This window comes from Elgaria multicarinata, chromosome 3 (assembly GCF_023053635.1).
Source record: "Elgaria multicarinata webbii isolate HBS135686 ecotype San Diego chromosome 3, rElgMul1.1.pri, whole genome shotgun sequence".
NCBI classification, from domain to species: Eukaryota; Metazoa; Chordata; class Lepidosauria; order Squamata; family Anguidae; genus Elgaria; species Elgaria multicarinata.
The window spans coordinates 157,891,434-157,917,892 of NC_086173.1; the positions used below are offsets into that span (position 1 = coordinate 157,891,434).

The 26,459-nt window shown below is 44.6% G+C and overlaps 2 protein-coding genes across 3 annotated transcripts in view; one reads left to right on the plus strand and one right to left on the minus strand.

The window, feature by feature from the left end:
- LOC134396144 (zinc finger protein with KRAB and SCAN domains 1-like) overlaps positions 1-5,613 on the plus strand; it is a 39,263-nt gene extending 33,650 nt beyond the window's left edge. For both annotated transcript variants that reach the window (XM_063122527.1, XM_063122528.1), the window contains one exon: positions 4,083-5,613. In XM_063122527.1, the coding sequence (XP_062978597.1) occupies positions 4,083-4,897 (815 nt within the window). In that variant the 3' untranslated portion in view covers positions 4,898-5,613. The remainder of the gene's footprint in view (positions 1-4,082) is intronic.
- An 11,353-nt stretch (positions 5,614-16,966) lies between these two features.
- On the minus strand, positions 16,967-26,011 carry LOC134396182 (zinc finger protein with KRAB and SCAN domains 7-like). The gene is made up of 5 exons (XM_063122586.1): positions 25,378-26,011; positions 24,798-24,924; positions 21,117-21,199; positions 20,544-20,670; positions 16,967-19,368 (listed from the first exon to the last, which is right to left on the minus strand). The coding sequence occupies exons 1-5, from the start codon at positions 25,993-25,995 to the stop codon at positions 18,389-18,391; spliced, it is 1,935 nt and encodes a 644-aa protein (XP_062978656.1). The 5' UTR covers positions 25,996-26,011; the 3' UTR covers positions 16,967-18,388.
- Between the last annotated feature and the right edge of the window lie 448 nt (positions 26,012-26,459).

Genomic DNA, 26,459 nt, shown 5'->3' on the forward strand with positions numbered 1-26,459 from the left:
AGCAGGTGATATTTGCATATATGGAGAACTTGGTGAAATTTCCTCTTCATCACAACAGTTAAAGCTGCAGGTACCTTGCCACATGGGGGCTGGATTTCCCCAAGCATGCACAGTTATTGACACATAGGTTACTTGAAGAGTAGTCAGACTGTGCATCAAAGGGGCTGCAATCCTGCGTATATTTACCAAAAGTAGTTCCCATCAAATTTAGTAGGAATGCAACAGAATCCTATGTATTTCTACTGCCTTCAGCGAGACTCACTCTCATTTATGTGTGTAGAGGAGATAGCAGCCTGGCAACTAAACATGCTTGAGCCGGTGTGGTGTAGTGGCTAGAGTGTTGGACTGGGAGTCGGGAGATCTGGGTTCTAATCCCCACTCAGCTATGGAAACCCACTGGGTGACTTTGGGCCAGTCACGGACTCTCAGCCCAACCCACCTCACAGGGTTGTTGTTGTGAGGATAGAAATGGAGAGGAGGAGGAGGATTATGCACGCCGCCTTGGGTTCCTTGGGAGGAAAAAAGGTGGAATATAAATGCAATAATTAATTAAATAAATAAAATAAAATCAGGCTGCAAATCAGATTTTAAACCCTTGTTCCTACCAGTGTTTTTTCACCAAGACACCCTGGGAACTTCTGAGAGTAGAACCTGTGGTTGCCTTGCAAAGCACAGAGCCTTGGTTTAATTACGCCTTTGTGCCGTTTGCCCCTTCAGCACTGATGCCACGATGGGCAGGATCCGTAAAGTGGAAGGCAACAGTGTATTCAGTCTTCAGAATATTCAATCTGAGGCCCCGACGCCTTCCCAAAATCAGAAGGGCTCATTTTGAATCATTTTGCGCTAGAAGTAAACTGCCCAGAGAGCCCTGGCTATGGGAGCGGTATATAAGTTTAATAAATAAATAATAAATAAATAAGAAGTGGAAATTGTTTCTTTGGCTTTACTTTTGCCTTCTTTGCCCAAGTCACATCACACAAATCAAGGCAATTTGGGTGATTGCCATGTTTCTATATCTTGATTTTCACACTTTAGTTCACAAAAAGGTCCGGATAGTTGGACACGAAAAGAACCATCTGAGGAAAATTGAATCTTTCGAAATGTGGATTTACCGACATCTGTTGAAGATACCGTGGACTGACTGGATAACAAATGAGGACGTACTACGGAGGGGAACCAAACAAATGGAATTAATAAATACCACCAAAAGAAGAAAATGACAATATCCTGGTCACATTATTCAAGGAGCAAAATACACCATACTCCAACTTATTATACAAGAGGATATTGAAGGGAAAAGTTCAGTGGGAAGAAGACGAACATCATGGCTAAAGAATTTGAGGGAATGGTATAGGTGTACTTCTATGTAATTATTTAGAACAGCGGCGTCAAAAACAGAAATAGCTTCAGTGATAGTTGACGTCCGACAGGAGAAGGCACCTGAAGAAGAAGAATAAAGAGAGGAGTAACAAATGCACAAATTTGAGGAAGAAATGTGAGTTTTAGCAGAAACAGCCTAAATCAGCCGGGGGAGAGAGCATCAAAATGGAGGTTGCGGTAATCTGGAAAAAGAGGGTGACCAAAATGCCACCCTCTCGTGAGGTGATACAAAGAGAACTCCTATCAAGAAAGAAAAGCCCTCAAGAGGAAGAAATGAGGCCCATGGAAAAACAGAGGACGTCAGCAGAAATATTATAAGGGAACATTCCTGTGACAGCTGAAATCCATAAGCCGAGATGTGAGTCCAAAGGAGAGAAAAAAGCAGCACAGAGAGAAGCTGAAAGTTGCAGAAGGTCTTAGGAAAGGAGTGCATAACTTTCAGGGATCAAGAGAACCATATTGGAGGCCCTCCCCTGAACTCCACCGCTGGGCTGCATTCCCACTGTGGGCCTTTTTTAAAAGAAAACATTTCCTCTGCCACAGTAATTTTGACGGTAGCAGTGACTGCAAAACAGACTGAGGGACACATGTGGCCCACACCGACTTAGAGGTTAGCAAAACCTCCACAGTGGACTCTCAGGAAAGCAGCCTTTAAGTTACAAGCATTGTAGAATAGCTGAAGTTCAGGATTTGTTTTGAAATGCCGGAGAAGACCGCTTGGAAAGTCCCAGATCAGGGGGGGAAATTCCAGCCAAAAACCCCAAACTCAATAAGCATAAGAGAATCCAAACAGGCAAGAAACCATATGAATATTCTTGAGTGTGGGAGAAGCTTCGATTGGAGAAATAATTTAATCAGGCATCAGAGGAGCCATAAAATGAACAAACATGAATAAGGGGTCTGAAAATCCACACTAACAGAAACAATAGTTCTCAGGGTGGGATTTGCTTGTGGTGAGAGAACGCATTTGTTGGTACATAGGATTTTTAAAAGGTCGGGGGGAGTTTGAATGTTTCCCTTTGAAAATTGATTTGCCTCCTGATGTGTTCGACTACGACTCTCATAAACTCCAGTGAGCAGTGATAATCACCAAACAGCAGGGCAGGAGTGAAACCATGCAAGTGGTCAGAAATACTTAACCTCTTCAAATACTTAAAAGGTTGTCACACAGAGGAGGGCCAGGATCTCTTCTCGATCCTCCCAGAGTGCAGGACACGGAATAACGGGCTCAAGTTACCGGAAGCCAGATTCCGGCTGGACATCAGGAAAAACTTCCTGACAGAGCAGTACAACAATGGAACCAGTTACCTAGAGAGGTTGTGGGCTCTTCCACACTAGAGTCATTCAAGAGGCAGCGGGACAGCCACCTGTCAGGGATGCTTTAGGGTGGATTCCTGCATTGAGCAGGGGGTTGGACTCAATGGTCTTGTAGGCCCCTTCCAACTCTGCTATTCTATGATTCTATGAAAGTGTGGCAGAAGCTTCCCTCCGAAAGCTGATTTGATTACAGAAGAAAAACCTGGGAGAGGTTGCTTCTAGAGGGGAATGATGCCAGGGTCCCAATCCAGATCTTCATACCAATTCAATTCACTTTTAAAAAGCCATTTGTTCAGTTGCTAATGTTGCATGCAGTTTGGTCTGGAGTGACACATTTGGGATCAGGCTGCTAAAGCAAATTTGAAATAGTTGTTCCTATCGATGTTTTCCTCCAAGGAAGGCTGGACATTGTTAGAGGTGATGAAACGAGGCGCAAAGTCAGGAATCTTTTGTTACCTGAAAAAAGCAAAACAGTCAGGGTTTGCGTATGAGGGCAAATATAGTCTTTATCCCCTTCAACAGGGAAGCAATGGTGTATGGGCAGAAGAATTTTATTTATTTATTTATTTATTACATTTTTATACCGCCCAATAGCCGAAGCTCTCTGGGCGGTTCACAAAAATTAAAACCACAGTAAGACACCCAACAGTTTAAAACACAATTACGAAATACAGTATAAAAAGCGCAACCAGGATAAAACCACACAGCAAAGTTGATATAAGATTAAAATACAGAGTTAAAACAGTAAAATTTAAATTTAAGTTAAAATTAAGTGTTAAAATACTGAATGAATAAAAAGGTCTTCAGCTGGCGACGAAAGCAGTACAGTGTAGGCGCCAGGCGGACCTCTCTGGGGAGCTCGTTCCACAACCGGGGTGCCACAGCGGAGAAAGCACTCCCCCATCATCTGCTGCTCTCTAGGTGATCATTTGGGGAGCCCTGGACTTTGGATCCAGGTTTCAGCCCTAGCTGCACCACTGATCCCAGTAAGTCTGGTCTTCAACCCTTTACATAGATCCTTGCCCGTTCCAGTGATTACCCAAAGTGCAATAGATTTTGCATGAGAAGGGAAAGTAGGCACATGGACTTAGTTCGCAAACGGCATCAGTTGTGTAAAATACGCTGAAATCGTCACATTTTCTTTCACCTTTCTGCGGGTGATTGTTTTTTACTTTTTAGCTCAGGGTAAACACAGCCCTGGATACAAGGAGAAAGAAAGGGGAGAAGATCATAGACAGGAGAGACAGATGAGTTTTGCAAAGCAACTTGCTGAATCAGCTGGCGAGGGGATTGGGCAGGAGGGAAGGCCAGGAAGAAGGAGGTTAGAGGACTATAAATAAGAGGTGACCAGAACATGGACAAAATTCCTCTCTCTGTCTCTTCAGGTAATGAAAAGAGAAGTGTGATCAAGATGAAGAACTCTCAGCAGGGAGAGACTTTACCAGAGGAAATTTATCAATGGAACATGCCTGTGACCGCAGCAATTTATGAGCAAAGATGTGAGTTCAATGGGGAACAGGGGAGGAAGCCAGGGGAGGGCGAAGAAATCGCCAGTAAGTTCTCAGGAGGTCTTACCACTGCCATGAGCGAAACCTCTACAATGCACTCTAGGCCAAAAAAACTCTTGGTCTCCAAGTTTGGTAGAAAGTGCAACTACCGATTAGGAGTTGTTATGAAACATACTAGTGAGGAGCACTATGTATGTCCTGTGCCTGGGGGAAACGATCAGCAAAAAGCCTGTCTTGTTACACACCAGAGAATCCAAACTGGAAAGAAATCGTATGATTGTTCCGAGTGCGGGAAAAGCTTCCATCCGAGATCTAAGCTTCTTCGTCATCAGAAAATCCATACAGGAGAGAGTCCTTATGAATGTCTTGAGTGTGGAAAAAGCTTCATTTCCAGAGGAACATTAATGGTACATCAGATAATCCATACTGGTGAGAAACCATTTGGATGCCCTCAATGTGGGAAATGCTTCAATCAGAGAACAAACTTGTTGAGACATCAGAGGATCCACACGGGTGAGAAAGTGCATGAGTGCCCCAAGTGCGGGAAAAAGTTTTATCGGAAAGATAAGTTGATTCAACATCAGAGAGTCCACACAGGGGAAAAGCCTTACAAATGCCCCGATTGTGGGAAAAACTTTACTGTTAAGGAGAAATTGCTAAGACACCAGAGAATTCACCTAGGATATTATTAATATGGTTTTTGCCTGAAGAATGACAGAAGTCCATCTTGTTACAAGAGAGAATCTCACTGTGGGGAGTTAAACCATGTTAATACCACGTGAGCTTTCTAATAGGCCAACAAAATTTGAGTTCATTATTATCATTAGTATGATGACCATAAATACTGTACTGCCCAGTCCTATGCAGATTTAACATATTCCACTCATTTAATTTACAAAACACAAAACTCCATTAAGGGAAAAGGGGTTTTGAAACTGTTTGATCAAAAGTAAGGTGACGTGTTTGACGTTTGCCAGTTATCTGCTGGCGCTCTTTACCTTTAGACTGTTGCGTGCCGTTGTTGTTATTGTTTGACACGAGGGAATATGATGTTTTGCAAAGTTTCATAAGCAAAACCCAGTAGCAAAAAAGAAAGAAAGAAACCACAGGTCCCTGCCTTCTAGGAACATACATTCTGAAATCTACCGATGGTTTTTGTTTAGGCAAGTGGCATATCCCACCAACTCAAACTCCAGTATAGTGAGGGTGACCAGCCTTCTTTGTGGTTGTCGTAGCTAGCTCCCAATAGATTACATTTCTTTGGTTTTGAATTAACACCAAAGACCTCCCAGGTAGAACGAAAGGTTTGATATATTTAATTTTCTTTGCTCTAGTTAAAAAGAGGAGAGAGATTGTTTTAAGGTGAGGCTGAACAATTCCTTATTGTTGAACTAGAGTTTAAATTCTATCCCTGTGTCACGGCCACATCAGCTACGTCTTCTTGACATAAGCGAAGCCATCTTGGCACTGTAGGTGAACTGTTCATAAAAAAATCTTGCACAGGTGCAGAGATGGCATTCACCACAACACCTGCCTTTGACATCCACTCCCCCAACCCGACAAAACCCAAATTCGTCCGCTCCTTTCAGCGGCTCTGCCTACTCTCCCTCACTGCCCCTGCTCTTGGCCAAAACACCTATGTGGTATCAGGTTCGAAACCCCTGTCCATTCAGATTTAACCAGATGTACTGGGGGCAGGCACCTTTGTTTACAAAGCAGACATGTTGGGGGGGACACCCATTTTTGTTTACAACATGTGGGGGAAGCCATATTTGTTTGCCCCATTCATAGATGAAGTGTCTGCGTGAGGCGGGGTCTAATTTTTAAGCCAAAAGGGGCACATGGGTGAATTCTGCCTCCTTCCCTCAACATTATCTTTTCTTCCCAGACTGACTCACTTCTGATGTTGGATCTAGTCAGAGAAGGGGTGGGGAAGCAGTTGTGGTAACGGACCACAGGGTGGTACAGTGGAGACCCAGGTCTCCTGGGCAGGATCTACACTATTCCTTTATAACGGTTTATAATGATTTTGACAACTGTAGTGTGACCCTATGAAAAGGAGGACAGGGCTCCTGTATCTTTAACAGTTGTATTTGAAAAGGGAATTTCAGCGGGTGTCATTTGTATATATGGAGAACCTGGTGAAATTTCCTCTTCATCACCACAGTTAAAGCTGCAGGTGCCCTGCCCTCTTTTAAATCTGGCCATAGTATAGCTGCAGTATAGCTCCTGCAGCTTTAACTGTTGTGATGAAGAGGGAATTTCCTCAGGTTCTCCATATATACAAATGACACCTGCTGAAATTCCCTTTTCTATGCAACTGTTAAAGATACAGGAGCCCTGTCCTCCTTTTCATATGGTCACCCTAAACTGTTTGGGCCCAGGACACATTATATATACCATTTTCAAAGAGTTACATTCTGCTTGTTGTAGATCTGGCCCAGGTCATTCTGTTGTGGTGGAATGCCTTGAATTATAATAATTCCTACATTTTCATCTATCCATATACTTTAGCAAATCACTGTCCGCCTTTTTTCTTTTCTTTTGACAGTCCATTTCCTTTTTCTTTTCTTTTTTGGCAATACCTAAATGGCCACCCTAATCCTGGGCTATTCTCACCTTTCACTGCTTTCCATCCCCTCAATGAAATTTAGATTGTAAGCGCCTTGGAGCAGGGAGTTGAGTTGTGTGGGGGTGGGGTTGCAGGGTTGCTTCTATTACTCTGTAACCTGCTAAGTATACTGGTGGCATTATAAAAAACAACAGCAATAGCTATCGTAGTAATGTGTCAACAAAGATGCTAAACATAATCACTAGAAAGATGATGTATTCAATTCCCTCAACTCGATTATAAGGAGAGAAAATGGTTTTTAAACGGGATGGAAATACTTCCTAATTTTGATATGGAGGGTCTGGCTGGGTTAAAACATTGTGGGCTTTTTATCCAGGCTGAAGACCCACAGCTCATGGGATAGACTCCATCGGGGAGGATTCTGCCTCAGGCTGGGCCCACTATGGGCTAGGAGTTATGAATTGGAGTGGTGGTGGAAAAAGACGGTGCTTATCAGGGTATCATGATGTGTTTTAAGTTTTGTACTTGATCTCTTTTGGTTGGGTTGAGTGCTTTTGTATTCATGTATATCTGAGGGGAAAACAAAGCCTTGTTGTTTTTTACTTGTAGGAAAAATGGGGAATGTATTTTAATTCATAAACTTTTTTTCTCCTCCTGGTGTGTTGGATGAATTGAGTGCTGGTGGGTGGTGGGAGGTGTCAGCTCCTGAAGCCTCCTCCGTGTCAATTGTGGCAGTAATAAGAAGCTGTTAAAACTTGTTCTCTTGGTTCATTGGATTGGAAGCCTGGTGGACAAGTGCACTGCCTCTACATTTTGCTTTTGTGAAGGCGCTTCGTCGTGGAGGGGTGTTTGTCAATAAAGTCTTCGGATTCCAATACGTAGCAGTGTGGTGTCCTTATTGCCTGGTTTCGTAAGCTGGGAGAGAAGCTATTGCGGTAGCACAGAAAGTAAGGTGTTGGATCCAGATTTCAGCTGGATCAATTGAGATGACGGAAGTGGACTTTCCTGCTCCTCCTTCCTACGGCCTTGTGTGGCGCAGAGCGGTAAAGCAGTCTCGGGTCGAATCAGCCTTCCATCCTCCCAAGGCCGGTAAAATGAGTACCCAGTTAGCTGGGGGAAAGGTAATAACGGCCGGGGAAGGCAACGGCAAACCACCCCGCTATAAGGCCTGCCAAGAAAACGTCAGCGAAAGCTGGCGTCCCTCCAAGAATCAGTAATGACTCAGTGCTTGCACGAGAGGTTCCTTTCCTTCCTTCCTTTCCTTCCTACTGCAGACCGTCCAGCCCCCTGAAAATGCTACATAGAGAGGAGACCCTACCGAATGGGAAGAACTGGAGAGGGGAGGGAGGGATCCCCCAAAATTGGACTTTCTGTGAGCAGAGCCCTTCCCCTCACAAAAGGCAGATCCTGGATTCAACCCAAGGACTTTGAATCCCCTATGTTGCAATTGTGTGGCAAAAGAGGAAAAATCTACACGTCCTGCACATAAGAACGTTAGAAGAGGCCTGCTGAAACAGACCAAAGGCCTATTTTACCTAGCATTCTCTTTGCACAGTGGCCAACCAGATGCCCATGGGAAGTCCACCAACTACACAAGAGCATAGTAACATCCTCCCACTCATGTTCCCTAGCAACTAGAAAGGAGAGTTATGTTGCCTTTGTTACTGGAGGAGTTATACAGCCATCATAAGTATAAGCCATCAGTAGCCTTATCCTCACTGAATTATTCTAATTCCCATTTAAAGCCCTCCATGTCAGCATCCGCAACTTCATCTTGTTGAAGCAAATTCCATAGCTTAACTCAGAGCCGTGTGAAGAAGCCCTTCATAGAAACATAGAATAGTAGAGTTGGAAGGGGCCTACAAGGCCATCGAGTCCAACCCCCTGTTCAATGCAGGAATCCACCCTAAAGCATACTTGACAGATGGCTGTCCAGCTGCCTCTTGAATGCCTCTAGTGTGGGAGAGCCCACAACCTCCCTAGGTAACTGGTTCCATTGTCATACTGCTCTAACAGTCAGGAAGTTTTTCCTGATGTCCAGCCGGAATCTGACTTCCTGTAACTTGAGCCCGTTATTCCATGTCCTGTACTCTGGGATGATCAAGAAGAGATCCTGGCCCTCCTCTATGTGACAACCTTTTAAGTATTTGAAGACTGCTATCATGTCTCCCCTCAATCTTCTCTTCTCCAGGCTAAACATGCCCAGTTCTTTCAGTCTCTCTTCATAGGGCTTTGTTTCCAGACCCCTGATCATCCTGGTTGCCCTCCTCTGAACACGCTCCAGCTTGTCTGTGCCTTTCTTGAAGTGTGGAGCCCAGAACTGGACGCAATACTCTAGATGAGGCCTAACCAGGGCCGAATAGAGAGGAACCAGGACCTCACGTGATTTGGAAGCTATACTTCTATTAACGCAGCCCAAAATAGCATTTGCCTTTCTTGCAGCCATATCGCACTGTTGGCTCATATTCAGCTTGCGATCTACAACAATTCCAAGATCCTTCTCGTTTGTAGTATTGCTGAGCCAAGTATCCCCCATCTTGTAACTGTGCCTTTGGTTTCTATTTCCTAAATGTAGAACTTGGCATTTATCCCTATTAAATTTCATCCTGTTGTTTCCAGCCCAGCACTCCAGCCTATCAAGATCACTTTGAAGTTTATTTCTGTCTCCCAGGGTATTAGCTATCCCACCCAATTTGGTGTCATCTGCAAATTTGATCGGCGTTCCCTGCACCTCCTCGTCCAAATCATTAATAAAAATGATATATTTTTTGTCTGCCCTGAATCTCCCATCAATCAATTACATGGGATGACTTTTCATAGTTGCGTAGAAGAGTGCCTACTATCAGCTTCAGCTGATACGCCAGCTGCGCCCCTTCCTAGAGTTAGAAGACCTAAAGATGGTAGTGCATGTGCTGGTAACTTCAAGGCCTGACTTCTGCAATGCGCTCTATATAGGGCTATCTTTGTGCCTAGTCCGGAAACTTCAGCTAGTTCAAAATATGGCAGCCAGGTTGGTCACTGGTGCACCTAGGGGTGACCACATCACAGCAGTTTTAAAATCTCTTCACTGGCTACCAATTAGTTTCCAGGTGAAGTATAAAGTGTTGGTTGGCACCTTTAAAGCCCTACATGGTTTGGGTCCAGGCTACCTGCAGGATCGCCTTCTCCCGTACAATCCACCCCGCACACTCAGGTCCTCTGGGAAGAATCTACTTCAGCTAGCAAAAACTAGATTAACAACTATTACCCAGAGAACCTTCTCTTCTGCTGCTCCCAGATTGTGGAATGTCCTGCCGGAGGAGACACATCAACCTAACAGTCTATTAGCATTTAAGAAAGCAATTAAGACTGATCTTTTCTGGCAGGCCTATTCAGTGGAATTTTAGAATGTTTTTAGGATGTTTTTAGGATGTTTTAACAATGTATATTACGTTTTAATTCAGTTTTATGTATTTTATATTTTATGTATTTTATATCTCGATCAGAATGGAGAGGCGAGTAAGAAATAAATTTATTATTATTAGAAGAGGGAATTTCAGCAGGATTTCCTTTGTTGTACAAGAAATGAAGAACTGGGGCTTGAGTTTTACTTCCCCCTCCCTCCTCCCAATCCCTTTTAGATTATAAACCAGGGACTGTTTTACTATAAATCTGTGTAAACTGGCCTGGAAGCCATTTCTGGCTGAAAAGTTGAGTAAAAATGCTGAAATAAATAAATCCCCTCTTCTGCACCAATGATATCAGCTTCTCAATTTTGCACATCACGTTTCAGGATATTTTGCATCTTTCTCATGCCTAATGATGTCAAGGGTTGACCTCATTAGGCATCTACTGAGGCCTATGTCGCTGCAAGGATCCCAGTGCCAGCTCCAGGTTTTGTAGGGCCTTTGGGCAAGACACCCTCAATGGCGCTCCTTCCTAAGTGAGTCTACCAGTTTCTGAGACTGGGTTCGGATGACACAATAACCAGCAGCGGTTAAACAGCCAATGACGACTTATTGTTTCGTCTGGCGGGACTTTTTCATACCGCGATTGGTTATTCAGCTGAAATAACCAACACAAATAACCAACGCTGTGCTGAGTTGATAATTGGAACAACCATTGATTATCGTGTCATGCGTTGGGCACCGTTGACTATTGTGTTGCACATAGTTGGTTATTTTCGGCGACTACAGAATCCCCCAGCAAGAGTGACCAGAGCGGTGGCAGCTCTAGTCCAGCCGACAGAACTCATAATGCCTGAGCGAGAGGACTGGGGGAGGGGGGAGAGGGCAGGGTGTGTATCAATCAAACACACTGTTGACTAATAGTTAACTCAACACTGGCCTTAATCCATACCACAGATGATTATATAACCCACCATTGACTATTGCATTGTCCAAACGCAGCTTCAGTGTCCAAGACAGATACTGCATTCCAAACAAATGCAAACGAGGTTTGCTTTACCCAGATTGCACCCCTGAACACATTGGGCCAGTTCACACCTAACAACAACCCATGGCTTAAAGAACCCATGGGCTGTCAGGGACAAGGGGAAGAAAGCTTTTACTCATAGGTTGCTGAGGATGTCATCCAAACCCAAGAGCACTGGATCGTATAGGGGCTAAACAACCAGGAGTTAACCAAACAACAAACCATTTGATTAACCTATGGGCTGTCATGTCGTGCGAACTAGGTTATTGGGTTGCTAAGTGCAAACATTTAAGAGGGCTCTTCTTCCTCACAGACTTGCCTGAAAAGCAGAGATATGTTCTTAAAGAGTTTCACCCTGCATGGCTTTTCCCAACAATGCTATTGTGACAGAAACTATATGGGACCCTTGTCTTCAAAGGCAAGATTAAGATATCCACTTCTACTTAGCGAAGAAGAAGTTGGAGGGGGAGGAGGAGGAAGAAACATACACACACGATAAAAAAAGGATGCAGATTTGCCCTCCTGGGATCCCAATTTGGCTATTCAGATGGCTACACGCTGTTTCCCTGGCCTCGTCCTGTTTTCCCCCATCCACCAATCATTTTATGGTTTCCTGACTTTTATGCAGTTTTCCCTCATTCTAAAGGGTTGAAGTAGCTCTCCCAAGGCTTAGTTACTGGCAGTAAAAGCTTTAAACTCCAATATGCTAGTAATTCTTTGTAATTTGGATAGGGTGACCATATGAAAAGGAGGGCAGGGCTCCTGCAGCTTTCACTGTTGTGATGAAGAGGGAATTTCACCAGGTGCTGCATGTATAAAAATGACACCTGCTAAAGCCCAGTCCTCCTTTCCATATGGTCACCCTAAATTTGGCCCCACCCATTAGTTCATATTGTCCTTAGCCAGGGCCCGGGATTTCTTCAAAGGAAAGATTCCATAGATGGATGGGATAGGTGGGTAAGAGAGCATGTCTGCTTTTAGATATAGAGGGCCGGCCCTTCCATTAGGTAGAGTGAAATAGCCGCGTCAGGCAGCAGATACTGGGGTGTCAGGGGCAGCCGCCTTGAGGAAGGCTGAACTTGGGTGACTACATGTAAGCAGCAGGACTCTTGCACTTTTAAGCAGTGCTGTAGATGAGGAAAATTCAGCAGGTGTAGCTTGCATGACAGGCTACACCTGCTGAAATCCCCCCTTCTCTAAAAGTATTAAAGCTGCATGAACCCTTTCCTCTTTGGCATCTGGCCATCCTAGTTTTAATACTGTTCCCCAAAACTCGACACCTCAAATTACATTCGGAAGGAAAAGAAAAGATGAAATGTCACATTTTGAAAGACGTGACAAGCAGTCCCTGCCAACTTTCCCTTCTCCACACAATGCTTCCAACTGCAGGAAGCCGGTTTTCTTCTGCATCTGGCCACCCTGTTTCCACAAATTAAAAAACACACAACCAAAATAAAAATAAAAGTGAGGGATTTGTTGCCATCCACTTTTCCAATGGAGCCAGTAAAATAAAAACGGCAGAAGGGGATTACATAGGGTGATCATATGAAAAGGAGGATAGGGCTCCCGTATCTTTAACAGTTCCATAGAAAAGGGAATTTCAGCAGGTGTCATTTGTATGCATGTCGCACCCAATGGAATTCCCTCTTCATCCCAACAGTTAAAGCTGCAGGAGCCCTGCCCTCTTTTAAATCTGGTCAATCTAGTACAGCTCCTGCAGCTTTAACTGTTGGGATGAAGAGGGAATTTCACCAGGTGCTGCATATATACAAATGACACCTGCTGAAATTCCCTTTTCAATACAACTATTAAAGATACAAGAGCCCTGTCCTCCTTTCCATATGGTCACCCTACCTGTCTCCAGGGTTAGCAGAAACTGCAAGTCATATGATTAGTCAGAGTGCGGTGATCTGGACTCCAGAGGGTCCCCACAAAATTGGTGAAAGAAATCCCCCCTCAAAATTGGAAACTAGCCCATGATACCGTGTTGATACAACCTGAACTGGATGTACCTTATTACGTCAAGATATTAACTGTTGTCAGACCCCGTACTGTTTTGGCAAACAGAAGTGGCGGTGAACTGTCTAGTAAGGGAAGCATTTTTTTCTTCTGTGGCGAGTTTTCTTCCCCTCAGAATCAAACGGTCTGGGGAGCTATCCGGGCAGAGACAAGGGAATTCTCTGAGGGAGATCTTCCTGCTTTCCCAGCTCCGAAGTAACTTGAAATAAGAGGAGCCGTTCCTGTCCAGGGAGCTGCTTCCTTTTCCCAAGCTTTGTGGGACCACGAGGCATTTCCAAGGGCTACAGAATAAGAGCCTGCTAGCTCTTATGGATGGCTGGAGCTCAAAAATAAATATAAAATAAGTATAGGGTGACCATATGAAAAGGACAGGGCTCCTGTATCTTTAACAGTTGTATTGAAAAAGGAATTTCAGCAGGTGCCCTGCCCTCTTTTAAATCTGGTCACTCTAGTATAGCTCCTGCAGCTTTAACTGTTGTGATGAAGAGGGAATTTCACCAGGTTCTCCATATATATAAATGACACCTGCTGAAATTCCCTTCTCTATGCAAATGTTAAAGATACAGGAGCCCTGTCCTCCTTTTCATATGGTCACCCTACCTTATCCTTCATGAATTTGTTTAATCAAAGCCGTGCGTCTCAGTGGCCATAACGATATTTTGTGTTAGTGAATTCCATAGTGTTACAATGCATCTTTCACCTCTCCTGATTCTCCCAACATTTAGCTTCCTTTGGATGAACCTGCATTCTAGTATTGGGATAGAAGGAGAAAAGTATCTATATACTTTCTATACATGTTCTCTGCCCTACTCACCTTTTCTCTATGCTAAAAAGTCCCAAATATTATAGTTTTTCTTTATAGGGGAGTTGTTCCCTTGGTCATTTTGGCTGGTTTTTTCATCACCGTTTCAAGCTCTACAATATCCTTTCTGAGGTGCGGTGGCCAGAATTATACACAGTTTTCCAAGTGTGGTCATAACATCAATTTGCTTAAAGGCATTATGATATTGGTAGGGCTGACTTGAATTGATAAGGATTAATTCTCTTTTGTTTATTACATCCTCGAAAGAGGCTGTTTCTGAATCAGAGCAGCATTCAAATTCAAAGAGTTTATTTATTTATTTATTTATTACATTTCTATACCGCCCAATAGCCGGAGCTCTCTGGGCGGTTCACAAAAATTAAAAACATTCAAAGTATAAAACAACAGTATAAAACAGTTTTCCCACTAGTCAGTCAGCCATTCTAGATTATCAACATCATTGAGAGTCGTGAGGATTTTAATAGCTTTGAGCCTTCTTATGTTAAGGGATGGAAGAAAAACAGGTCTGTCTATTCATAAGAGATATACCTAGGTTTGTAGCTTATATTCCCCCCCCCCCCCCGTTGTGACAATATTTCTGACATATAATGGGATTTAATATCCCTTGTTGGAAAAGTTCTGTCAGCCACAAAGCTTCTACGAATGTTTACTCTTAGTAAATCCCAAATTGAAGAGATGAAAAACACTTTGCACATGTTCAGTGAACCTTCAAATATTTTTTATAGATTTAAAGATTTGCTAAAATGTCCCCCTGCACCAATACACAACAAAGTGAACCGCCCAGAGAGCTTCGGCTATTGGGCGGTATAGAAATGTAGTAAATAAATAAATAAATAAATAAATAAAGCATAAACACGTGTGTGATCAGTTAGGACTGTTGTTCTTCAATCATACTAACAATCAGTGTCTCTTTTCCTTTCACGTTTTAAAAAATGAACACCAGGCTGATGGGTACGATTCACAACGCAGAGCTTGCTTACTCAGAGGTAAACACCATTGCGTCCAACAGGACTTACTACCAAGAAAATCTGGTGATCCTGAATCACTGCAGCCACTTGCAGTAATTCGACTGTAAATCTTCAGTGAATTTTCCCACAGAAACTGCAAACTGGGTCAACATTTTCATTGAGCTACATCCACCAAAACTCTAGATCTCTTTCCCTGACTGTCACCACCAACTCTGACCCAGTCAGTATATATGTGAAGTTTACTCCAGTGTGCGTAATGGCAGAAATCACTGAAAAAAATATGTCTCCAATAATAAATTCTGCAACGTATATGTATTTTTTCCAGAGATCTCTGCAGGCTACATAAAAACAAAAACAAAAAAATTCCTGAAGACGGCCCAGAAACCTTTTCTCCAAGTGTTTTGGATGTTATCCCGTTTTGTGTGACTTTGAGAACTCTCTAGACCAGCCTTCCTCAACCTGGGGCGCTCCAGATGTGTTGGACTACAATTCCCAGAATGCCCCAGCCTGGCTGGGGCATTCTGGGAGATGCAGTCCAACATATCTGGAGCGCCCCAGGTTGAGGAAGGCTGCTCTAGACCATGGTTTGGTCCCCTACTGTGGATTATTATTAGTAGTATTATTATACATTCCGCACTTGGCAGATCAATAAAAGCAGAAGTCAGGTTGTTGCCTCATCCTCATCCTATAGATCTCCATTTTGTGGTCTTCTGTCTCTCCTCAAAGGCCCCCTAAATTCACCTCTCCAGCAGCCATTCCAAAGGAAAATTCTGTCCAAGGAGAGAGGGGCCTTTCCTACTGACATTTCCAGCCACGTCTCAAATTTCTCCAGTACTCTAGAAGCCAGAATTTAACCCTAGAAAAAAAAACAGACCAAATAAACTTTCCTCCCTCCCACTATAAATATATCATTTGTAAGTTGCCTGGGGCAGACAGCGCTCGCTTTTTCCTTTTTGCTGTTGTCTGTTATCTGTAACATTCCAAGTGGACTGATAAAACTTTATAAAGTCTAGGAACCGAATCATATAGAAATCCAACTTTTCTTTGAGTTGAGTTTAACGCAGCTATGGCCATGGCTAGACCAGGCCTATATCCCGGGATCATCCCTGTGCATCCAAAGGATATACAGGGGATCCCAGGAACAAGCAGAGATGACCCCGCCATTTGCCTGGGATAATCTTTAGGTCTAGCTAAGGCCTCAGTTCAACCAAGAGCTATAGAATCTGACATCATTTCCTTTCTAACACTCCAGCAGGCCTGACATCACCAAGCCTGGCCCAAGGCAGGCCGCACTGTGCCCCCCAAGCCCCCCTCCCACGATCTCTACCCCCGCGGCCTCCTCCACCCCCTCCCATGTGCGCCCAAGAAGAAGCAGCCGCTCAGTGGCCCATGCGCCTCGCCATGCCTCCTGACCCTGCCCACCGCCAGCCAGCTTAGTTTTCCAAGCTTGGATGGGCTCACCTGTGTGGCCAGCCTCTGTAAGGTCTTTCTGCCTTCAGGATCCACGAAGCGGCTGAAGGAAGGAAAACTTTACACGTGGCAGCACACTGGCGACGCAAGGGCACATGTTCCCACCAAGGAAAGTAATCCAGCTGGCCGGTAGGGTTGGAAGCGGGAGGCGTTGCCTGCTTCTTCCACTTAGTGGTAAGGCTGAGCCTGGCGCAGGTGCGCTGAAGAACAGCTGTGCGGAGGCTGCCTTGCCCAGGACGACCAGGTGAGCCCTCTTGGCAGGGTCGCAGGTGGCACAGATTCGCCACTCTTTCCACTCGCCACTGCCTCATGCGGGAGCGTTTTCCCGCTTCACATAAGGCCGGCTCACATAGTTTCCTTGAGCAGCTGTCATAGAATAGCAGAGTTGGAAGGGGCCTACAAGGCCATCGAGTCCAACCCCCTGCCCAATGCAGGAATCCACCCTAAAGCATCCCTGACAGATGCTTGTCCAGCTGCCTCTTGAAGGACTCTGGTGTGGTAGAGCCCACAACCTCCCTAGGTAACTGGTTCCATTGTCGTACTGCTCTAATAGTCAGGAAGTTTTTCCTGATGTCCAGCTGGAATCTGGCTTCCGGCACCTCACCCTAAGCCCACTGCTAACATCTGTCCCTGCCACCCCCTCTCTTAAGTAACAGTTGGGGCCGAGAACTGCCATTTTAAATTTCCCATAATGCTCTACATCAGGGGCATTGTGGGAAGTTTAGATTGTGATTCCTAGCTACCACTGCCAACAATTAAGCCTACTAGGAACCACCCCCACCCCTTATTCAAGCAGCAGAAGGAATTTTCCTAAGGGTCTCCTCAAATCTGAAGCAAGCCCAGTTTAAGAACCCTTTGTTTGTTCACCATTTGCAAGTACAAGTCACTTCCACAGGGCCAGGCAAGGAATTGACTGTTAGAATCTAATGAAGGCAGCAGGAATGACAAAATTTCAACCAAACTTTTGCGGCCTAACTTTTGCAAGCTCTTGGATGTGCAGCAATTAAGCAGGTCATAAAAATGTATTTTTCATGATGCGAGTAACTTTGTCTGCTGATCCCTGCACATCAAGCAGCTGTTGAAGACCCAGATATGGGAGCAATAAAAAAAATTGGCAACCCTATTAGCAGATAAGCTAGTAAAACGTTTTGTGGGCTAGAAATGTCAGTTGTTTCATTGAACTATGTACACACACACCCCAAGCTTTTGAAGAAGGTTGAGATAAAATGCATTAGGCCATAATAATACTGGTCTCTAAGCACCCAACATCACAGGGGACTCGGTGGAAGACTTGGCTGTCTTGTCTGCCACGAAGTTCCCTTCCTGGGTCCTATTGCATCCCCATTTTGGGGGAAAGATAGCTGAAGACGTTTGCATTTTGAAAGATGTCAAAATGAAAGCCTCTTCAGCAATCCTTACAAGGGAAAGATCTCCATGCTGGAAAGGTACGGATATCCAACCTCCTACCATGGACAACAGAAAAAAAAGCCTGTCTCTGATGGTTCATTGAAATCAAGATGAGCTGTTGAGCGGAAAATTCTGTATCTCACTAGACCAAAAAAAGTCTCACAATTCTCAGCATGCTAGGTGTTGTGGGACTTTTTTCAGTCCAAACAGGCATAGGATTGCGCCCTGAATGGCTTAAATGGAATGCATATACTTGTTGACTCTTCTGGAGCCAAATTGCAAATTTGGAAGTGATACCCAAGGAGGGGAAAGAGGTCAAGGGATAAAGTTTGGGAAACAGTGGGCATACCAGTGGGGTGAATGCCCTTGTATCATGCACACAGTTCTGCTTTAAGTGCCAGGCCTGCTTTTTAAGAAGGCAAACACTTCTGTGCTTTGAATAAAGCCTCCTTTCCTAGGCATAGTCTACCATGTCAAAAATCAACAGACAATTGGGCTGTTTGGTAACATTCTAGATATGAATCCTCTGATGGTTCCTCAAATCTTTTGGATAATTGTAGCATTTCCCACACTGAAAACATTTGTACGGTTTCTCCCCAGTATGAATTCTCTGATGGCACACCAAGTTTCCTCTCCGACTGAAGTCTTTCCCACATTCGAGGCATCTGTACGGTTTCTCTCCAGTATGAATTCTCTCATGCTCCTTCAAGTGTTCACTCTGCCTGAAGCATCTCCCACACTGAGAACACTGGTACGGTTTCCGCCCGGTATGAATCCCCTGATGTCTTACTAATCCTGTTTTAAAAGGGAAGATTTTCCCACACACGAGACATACATGCTTTTTCTCTCCAACATGAAGTTGCTGATGGTTCATGCACTGTTCTGGCAGGCTGACGCATTTGCCACAATGGGAACATTCACATGGTCTCCCTTCACTTTGAAACCCATCACTTCCATTTAGCGACTCTGTGTAACTGCAGCTGTTCCCGCACTCAGAAGAGTTATTAGGTTTCACTTCCGTGAGGTCATTCTGTTCTCTGTCCAAACTACTTCCATTATGAAGCTCAGAGAATTCAGATTCATTCTCTCCTTTTAGCATTCTCTGATGTTCATCGAAGCATGCATTTTGCTGCAGGTTTTCCTCTGACATAGGACATCTGTCCTGATTCTCCCTGCTATCTATATCAAGTTCCACCCTGTAGTGATACCTCCTACCATACTTGGAGAACCTGGGCGTGTTATCCCTTGTGTTTACTTCGGAAGGCTGGATAATTGCAGCTGTGAGGCCTTCTGGGAGCTCATGACATAGATTCTCCCTCCCTACAGGTTGCTTCTCCTGTCCATCTTTGAAGACGGACCCTTCCTCGTCCATCTCAGTTGTCTCCAACACATTTGTTTGGCTTATGGATTGGGCTGTCCTGAGTGTGTCCTCTGGCTCATTTCCTCCGCACTGGGAATTCTCCATCTTCACCTGACTTCCCTTCTCATCACCTGCAGAGACAGAGAGAAGAATTTTGTCCATGGTCTAGTGAGCTCTTTTCAAGATGAAGAAGAAAAAGGGAGGAATGTCTCAGGATGCTGTAGACAACTTTATAGTGAACAAGCTCAATGCTTTTCAGCCTCTTGTTTTCTGTTATGCCTTCTCCAGGGGGTTGAAACAATCTCTGAAGAAGTTATTTACAACAAGTTGTCTCATGTCTACACACTACCAGTGCCTAAACACAAGACGGGGTTGCACTCCCCCTAAAGGATCGGGTCCATAGTTTGGGGGTGCTCTTGGATCCAGAACTGTCACTTGAGGCACAGGTGAACTCAGTAGCAAAGAGCACCTTTTATCAGCTTAGGCTGATATACCAACTGCGCCCTTATCTGGACAGAGATAGCCTAGCTACAGTTATCCATGCTCTGATAACCTCTCGTTTGGATTACTGCAATGCGTTATACGTGGGGCTGCCTTTGAAAACAGTCCAGAAACTTCAACTGGTACAAAACAGGGCAGCACGGTTACTAACAGGGACTGGCCGACGAGACCACACCACGCCAGTCCTTTTCCAGCTTCATTGGCTGCCAGTCCAGGTCCGGGCCCGATTCAAAGTGCTGGTATTAACAGTTAAAGCCCTAAACGGCTTGGGGCCAGGCTATCTGAAGGAACGCCTCCTCCCATATGTACCTGCCCGGACCCTAAGGTCATCCTCAGGGGTCCTTCTCCGTGAGCCCCTGCCAAAGGAAGTGAGGCAGGTGGCTACCAGGAGGAGGGCCTTCTCTGCTGTGGCACCCCGGCTGTGGAATGAGCTCCCGAAGGAGGTTCGCTTGGCACCTACATTATATGCTTTTAGACGCCAGGTGAAGACCTTTTTATTCTCCCAGCATTTTAACAGTCTATAAATAAATTTTAACTCGGTCTTTTAAATTTGTAATTTTGCATTGCTGCTGTTTTTATCTGGTTGAGCTTTTATACTGCATTTTATATTATGGTTTTATACTGTTGTTTTATACTTTGAACAATTTTAATTTTTGTGAACCGCCCAGAGAGCTCCGGCTATTGGGCGGTATAGAAATGTAATAAATAAATAAATAAATTCTTCCCTCTATCAATTCTACAAACAGCAAATTGGATCGGCTGATGTTTACTCCATTTTCTGGAGTAGAGCAGAGGAGCGTCTTACCCAAAGAATGATCATTCCCACCATTCTCGTGCAGGACTTGCCAAATGATGGTCTGTTGGCCTGGCTGGGTCAAACTCTGCTTTACCATCTGCAAAGACAGGCTAGCTTCGTTGAGATCTATTGGTTCCTGCAAACCGGAGGGGGGGGGGGAGAAAGCCATGCCCTCCCAATCAGATAATTGTTGCAAAAGAAAATATGCAAAATTACACACTCACCCCAAATAATTTCGGAGGGGTATAATGTTAAGGCAAAACATTACATATGCATCCTGAAAATCAGATAAACTAATTTTACAACTAGCAATCCATGGATAAATATTCAGTGAAACAAACAAAGAAAAAAGGTCTCCCCCCAACCATATTTAAAACAGGTCTCTGCTTGCAAGATTCAGTTTCTGCCTTTGGCTGCAATACTTGGAGCATGGAGCCCTTTAAACTCCAGCTGCTTTAAGATGAGCACATCCCATGGAGCTGGGTCTGCATCTAAAGCAACCAACCTCACAACTTATGTGTCACCTGGATTCCTATATGCTCCCAACCTTGCACATCACAAACTCAGCAGAATGTCACATACCTCTTTCACACCGGTTGGGACCATTTCCTGACCTTCAGGTGGAAGCGATGAGCTGAAATCATTTGGGTATTTAATTCCACTGCCTGTGAAGGACAGGAGGAGGATTTTAGGAGGGGAACCAGTCCCTCCCTGCATCCGTAGGATGACCACCTTTATTATTTTATGTAAACAATTATTTATGAAGTTTTCAGGCTAAAATGGGACACCCCAAGGTGACATACAATTTAAAACATATGAAACAATATGGCAAGAAAAAAAATATTACAATAAACAAATTAAAAACATGAGAGAAATAATCATTAAAAGCAGAGAGCGGAATTACACTTAAAATCATTCAAACGTGGAAATCAACATTTAAGTTGTGGACTCTCAAGGTTCCTTCCATATCCTGCCCCCACCTAACCTAGGGTGACCATATGAAAAGGAGGACAGGGCTCCTGTATCTTTAACAGTTGCATAGAAAAGGGAATTTCAGCAGGTGCCATTTGTATATATGGGGAACCTGGTGAAATCTCCTCTTCGTCCCAACAGTTAAAGGTGCAGGAGCTATACTAGAGTGACCAGATTTAAAAGAGGGCAGGGCACCTGCAGCTTTAACTGTTGTGATGAAGAGGGAATTTCACCAGGTTCTCCATATATACAAATGACACCTGCTGAATTTCCCTTTTCTATGCAACTGTTAAAGATACAGGAGCCCTGTCCATCTTTTCATATGGTCACCCTACCTAAGCAACTCCTTAAATTTGGATGACTTTGAAAGGAAGGTGGATACATTCCTGGAGGAGAATGTTGGAATCCTGGATTAGGGTTCTGGTTATGTTTCCATGGATTTACTAATTGCTGAGGAGCTGGAGGAATCAGAAGACTCAGCAGAAAACTTAAAGGTCAACGTTGCACCTGGACATTGATGTCATGATTGAATAATTGGTAACTTGATTGTTTCAATTAAGGGATTGCAAGCAGTTGCATCACTGTACAGTTAGCCTATAAAAAGGAATGTATTCCCATGTACATGTATCAGAAATGATCACTCTATCACTCAGATATCAGAGCTGTATTGACTGACCGTATGTAAGTATTTGTATTTGTGATTGCCATAACTAAATTATATTTTTATATGCCAGTAAAGGTTTGTTTAAACCTATTGAAAGTCTCAGTCTTAATCTGTGTCTGTGCTGACTTTGCTGGAAACCGTTGCAAATACTCTGCTATAAAGTTATTGGCCAGAAGCCCAGTCTGGCAGTAACTAAATAAGGTTGTATAATAACCACCCTATCGCAATAGAGAAGGCTATCAATGGCTACTGGTCCTGATGGTTATGTGCTACCTCCAGCATCAGAGGCAGTAAGCCTGGGTGCACCAGTTGCTGGGGAACATGGTGGCCGCTTTGTTGATCCCTAGTTGACAGCTGTTTGGTCACTGTGTGAACGGAGTGCTGGACTAGATGGACCCTTCATCTTATCCAGCACAGTTCTTCTTATGTTCCAGTGTTTCAATGAATATTTATCAGTGGACCGAGGAATATAAATTGAATGGTTCTCGGTTTTGGAGCGAGTCTGTGATATTTTGCTGGAGCACTGGTTTTGCTCCACCAAAATCTGACCAAGTGGCTGTCTCTTTTTCCTGTTTGCAGAGGCCTGACCATTTTACCTCACATCTGTAGACCTTAACCCTTCACATGAACAATAGGGGATTTGGGGACAAAGAACTTGTGATTCAGCAGTGAGAAAGATGCCTCTGCTGAAATCCCCTGTTCCTTACAACTACTGAAGGCTCACTGGTTTCCATGGCAACTCTTCCTCATACAGGAAGGGAGCCAGGAACTCTCTCTCTTAGTATTCCTTGCTTGGCCTTGTTCATAGCTGGTTCCTTTCCACCAAGGCTAGGGAACCAGTGGACCTGAAGATGTTGCTGGGCTCCAACTCCCACCAGCCCCACACAGCATGGCAAATGGCCATCAGTCATGTGAATTGTAGTCCGACAACATCTGGATAGCCATATTTCTTCCAGCCCTGCATTTTACAATAGAGATTATTTATTTATTTATTACATTTATATCCCGCCTTTTTTCCTCCAAGGAACCCAAGGCGGTGTGCATAATCCTCCTCCTCTCCGTGTTATCCTCACAACAACAACCCTGTGAGGTAGGTTGGGCTGAGAGTCTGTGACTGGCCCAAAGTCACCCAGTGGGTTTCCATGGCCGAGTGGGGACTAGAACCCAGTTCTCCCGACTCCCAGTCCAACACCTTAGCCACTACACCACACTGGCTCTCCAAATAGAGATGGACTACCCTCAGTATATGCAGAGCAGCTATAGAGCTTCACTATGGTCTAGCACAGCGGTTCTCAACCTTCCTAATGCTACGACCCTTTAATACAGTTCCTCATGTTGTGGTGACCCCCAACCATAAAATTATTTTCGTTCTTCTCTACACGATCCATTGTCATGGGATGGTTTGCTAATGAAAATAATACAAAAGATTATTACAAAAGCTTTAATAATACAAAAGATGATACATGACATAGTTCAGTGAATACAGTTTACTAAGACCATCGGAAATATGTGTTTTCCGATGGTCTTAGGCGACCCCTGTGAAAGGGTCGTTCGACCCCCAAAGGGGTCCCGACCCACAGGTTGAGAACCGCTGGCGGGTCAGATCTTGCATACTTATTTCAATTATTATTTCAATAATATTGCTGACGAGCTGCCGGAATATTGTTCTAGGAATCCCCAATCCAGGTGAAATCAACCAGAAGAAAGTCTGAAAAACAGGTCGCCCTCTGCTTAGATATGTATCATGTTATTCTGAAGCTACATTTTGTAACAAGGTTCTTGCTGGTAGAGATTTCTAGATGGGGCACTTTTGCAAAAAGAGGTCAATCATCCTCTACTTTCAATAGTGGCACAGAAGAGGTGAAATGCAGTGGGTCCAGTTGCACTGATCTCCTGAATGGGAAACTACATTGGTCAACATCCAATAATAATAATAACAACAATAACAACAACAACAACAATAATAATAAATTTCTTACCCGCCTCTCCAATTGGATCGAGGCGAGGAACAACATAAAATACATAAAATACTGATTAAAAACATGGTATACACTGTTTAAAAATGTCCTAAAAGCATCCTAAAAGTATCCTAAAATTCCCCTGGAAAGGCCTGCCGGAAGAGATCAGTCTTGATAGCTTTCTTGAATGCGAAAAGACTGTCAAGCTGACGAGTCTTCTTCGGCAGGCTATTACACAGTCTGGGAGCAGCAGAAGAGAAGGTCCTCTGGGTAATACTTGTCAGCCTAATTTTGGCAGACTGAAGTAAATTCTCCCCAGAGGACCTGAGCGTGTGGGGCGGATTGTACGGGAGAAGGCGATCCCGCAGGTAGCCTGGACCCAAACCATGTAGGGCTTTAAAGGTGATAACCAACACTTTATACTTCGCCCGGAAACTAATTGGCAGCCACTGAAGAGATTTTAGGACTGGTGTGATGTGATCACCCCTAGATGTTCCAGTGACCAGCCTGGCTGCCATATTTTGAACTAGTTGAAGTTTGGGCACAAAGGTAGCCCTTTGTAGAGCGCATTGCAGAAGTCAAGCCTTCACGTTACCAGCACATGCACTACCATCTTGCACAAGACTGGCACAAACCCAAATTAAGCAAAATACTCCGCTGAATTCTTACCCAGCTCATTGGACTCTGCATTACCGTTTTTCTGGGATTCTTTGTAGATCTGTCCCTTTGCGGCTTCCGGGGTCTCTTCCTCTGCATCCAGTGAATCCATGGATTCCTCCTTCGCTGGAACCTGAAACTAGGAGGAGGATTCTATTCAGAGCAGGACGTGGTTGGAAGAGTAATTTTTGAGGTCAAAAGCCCCTTCCTGCTCACCAGTCTCAGGAGTTGCCTGGTTCTCATGAGGTGGTGTGAAGGCCAATAAAGCTACATAATTAGGAATTGCGTGTAGGGTTAACAACTACACCACCCCCGGATGTAGGCAGGGCAGAACTATATTAAATAAAATATATCGATAACATCATTATGTTGATAATGATGGTATTATGTGCGGCAACACTACAAGGATGGAATGCTCTCATTGACAATGGCATTACATAAGTGAAGTTAAGCCAGTCCAGAAGGTTTCAGCCTTGGCAATATATTACCAACATTATCAGTTTTTAACTGAATAACTAAAGGTGCTTTCTGAAACCTAATCCATATTCTGTGGCCTCTTAGACACACTGGGAATGAAATAGTAAAGCCTCACCTGCAACTTCTCTCCCTCGGCCTCTTTCTGGCTCATGAGGAAGTCCTCGGCCAGGGCCAGGGCCTGGGAGCAGGTGTCCGGCCCTCCTGCCCGGATCCAGCCCTGGAGGTCCACTGGCAGGCTGGCCAGGAACTGCTCCAGGATCAGCAGCTCCAGGATCTGCTCCTTGCTGTGTCTCTCCGGCTTCAGCCACTGCCGGCAAAGCTCCTGGACTTGGCTGTGGATCCTTCGGGGGTCTCTGACCTCCTGGCAGCAGAATTGCCTGAAGTGCTGGCGCTGCGCCTCCATCCTCAGGGCTTCCCCTCGCAAGATGGCCGCCTTCACTTTCCCATAGTCCTCCTGATCTCTGGCTTCCAGGCTGCCAAAGGCCTCTTCTGCTTCCTCGCTCAGTGCTGGCAGGAGCCGGGCCGCCCACTCTCCTCTAGGCCACCGGCAGGCCTCGGCCACTTGCTCAAAGGAGGCCAGAAAGGCCTTGGCATCTTCCCACGGGGCAGTCTCCAACTTCACTTGGTTTCTCCATCCTGTGTGAAGGGGCTGCAGCCTTTTCAGGAACTCCTGCCACTGGGTTTCCCAGAGCTCTTGCATCCTCTTGGATGGTTCCCCTTTGCCATCTTGCATCACTCTGCATCCTGGTTGCTCTGCCATGTATCCAGGCTGAACTGTACTGATGTCCTTTTTAATTCCTTGTTCTTCTTCTAGTTCTGGGGTTACAGATCTTTGCTCCTTCATCTCTTCAACTCGTAGCTCTACACACTGAAATCAGAGAGCAGGTAAATGCTTCTGGAAAGCTGATTCCTGGCAAAAACCTTGCTCTCAGACCCCTGAAGTCTTGCTAGAAATATAGTGGAGGAAAGAAAAATTCGATTTCCACCTTTCTTGACTGGTCTTCTTCCACTGCAGTGGGAGGCGTGAGAGTTGATGGGATTCGCTCCAGCACTCTGAGATTCCCTGGGGGAATTCCTGATTTGAAAGGGGAGGTTCTCCCTGAGCAAAAGAGTGTTGAAACACCAGGAGGAAAATAAAAGAGAGATGAGTATACAGTTTAGACTTGGGTGACCATGTGAAAAGGAGGACAGGGCTCC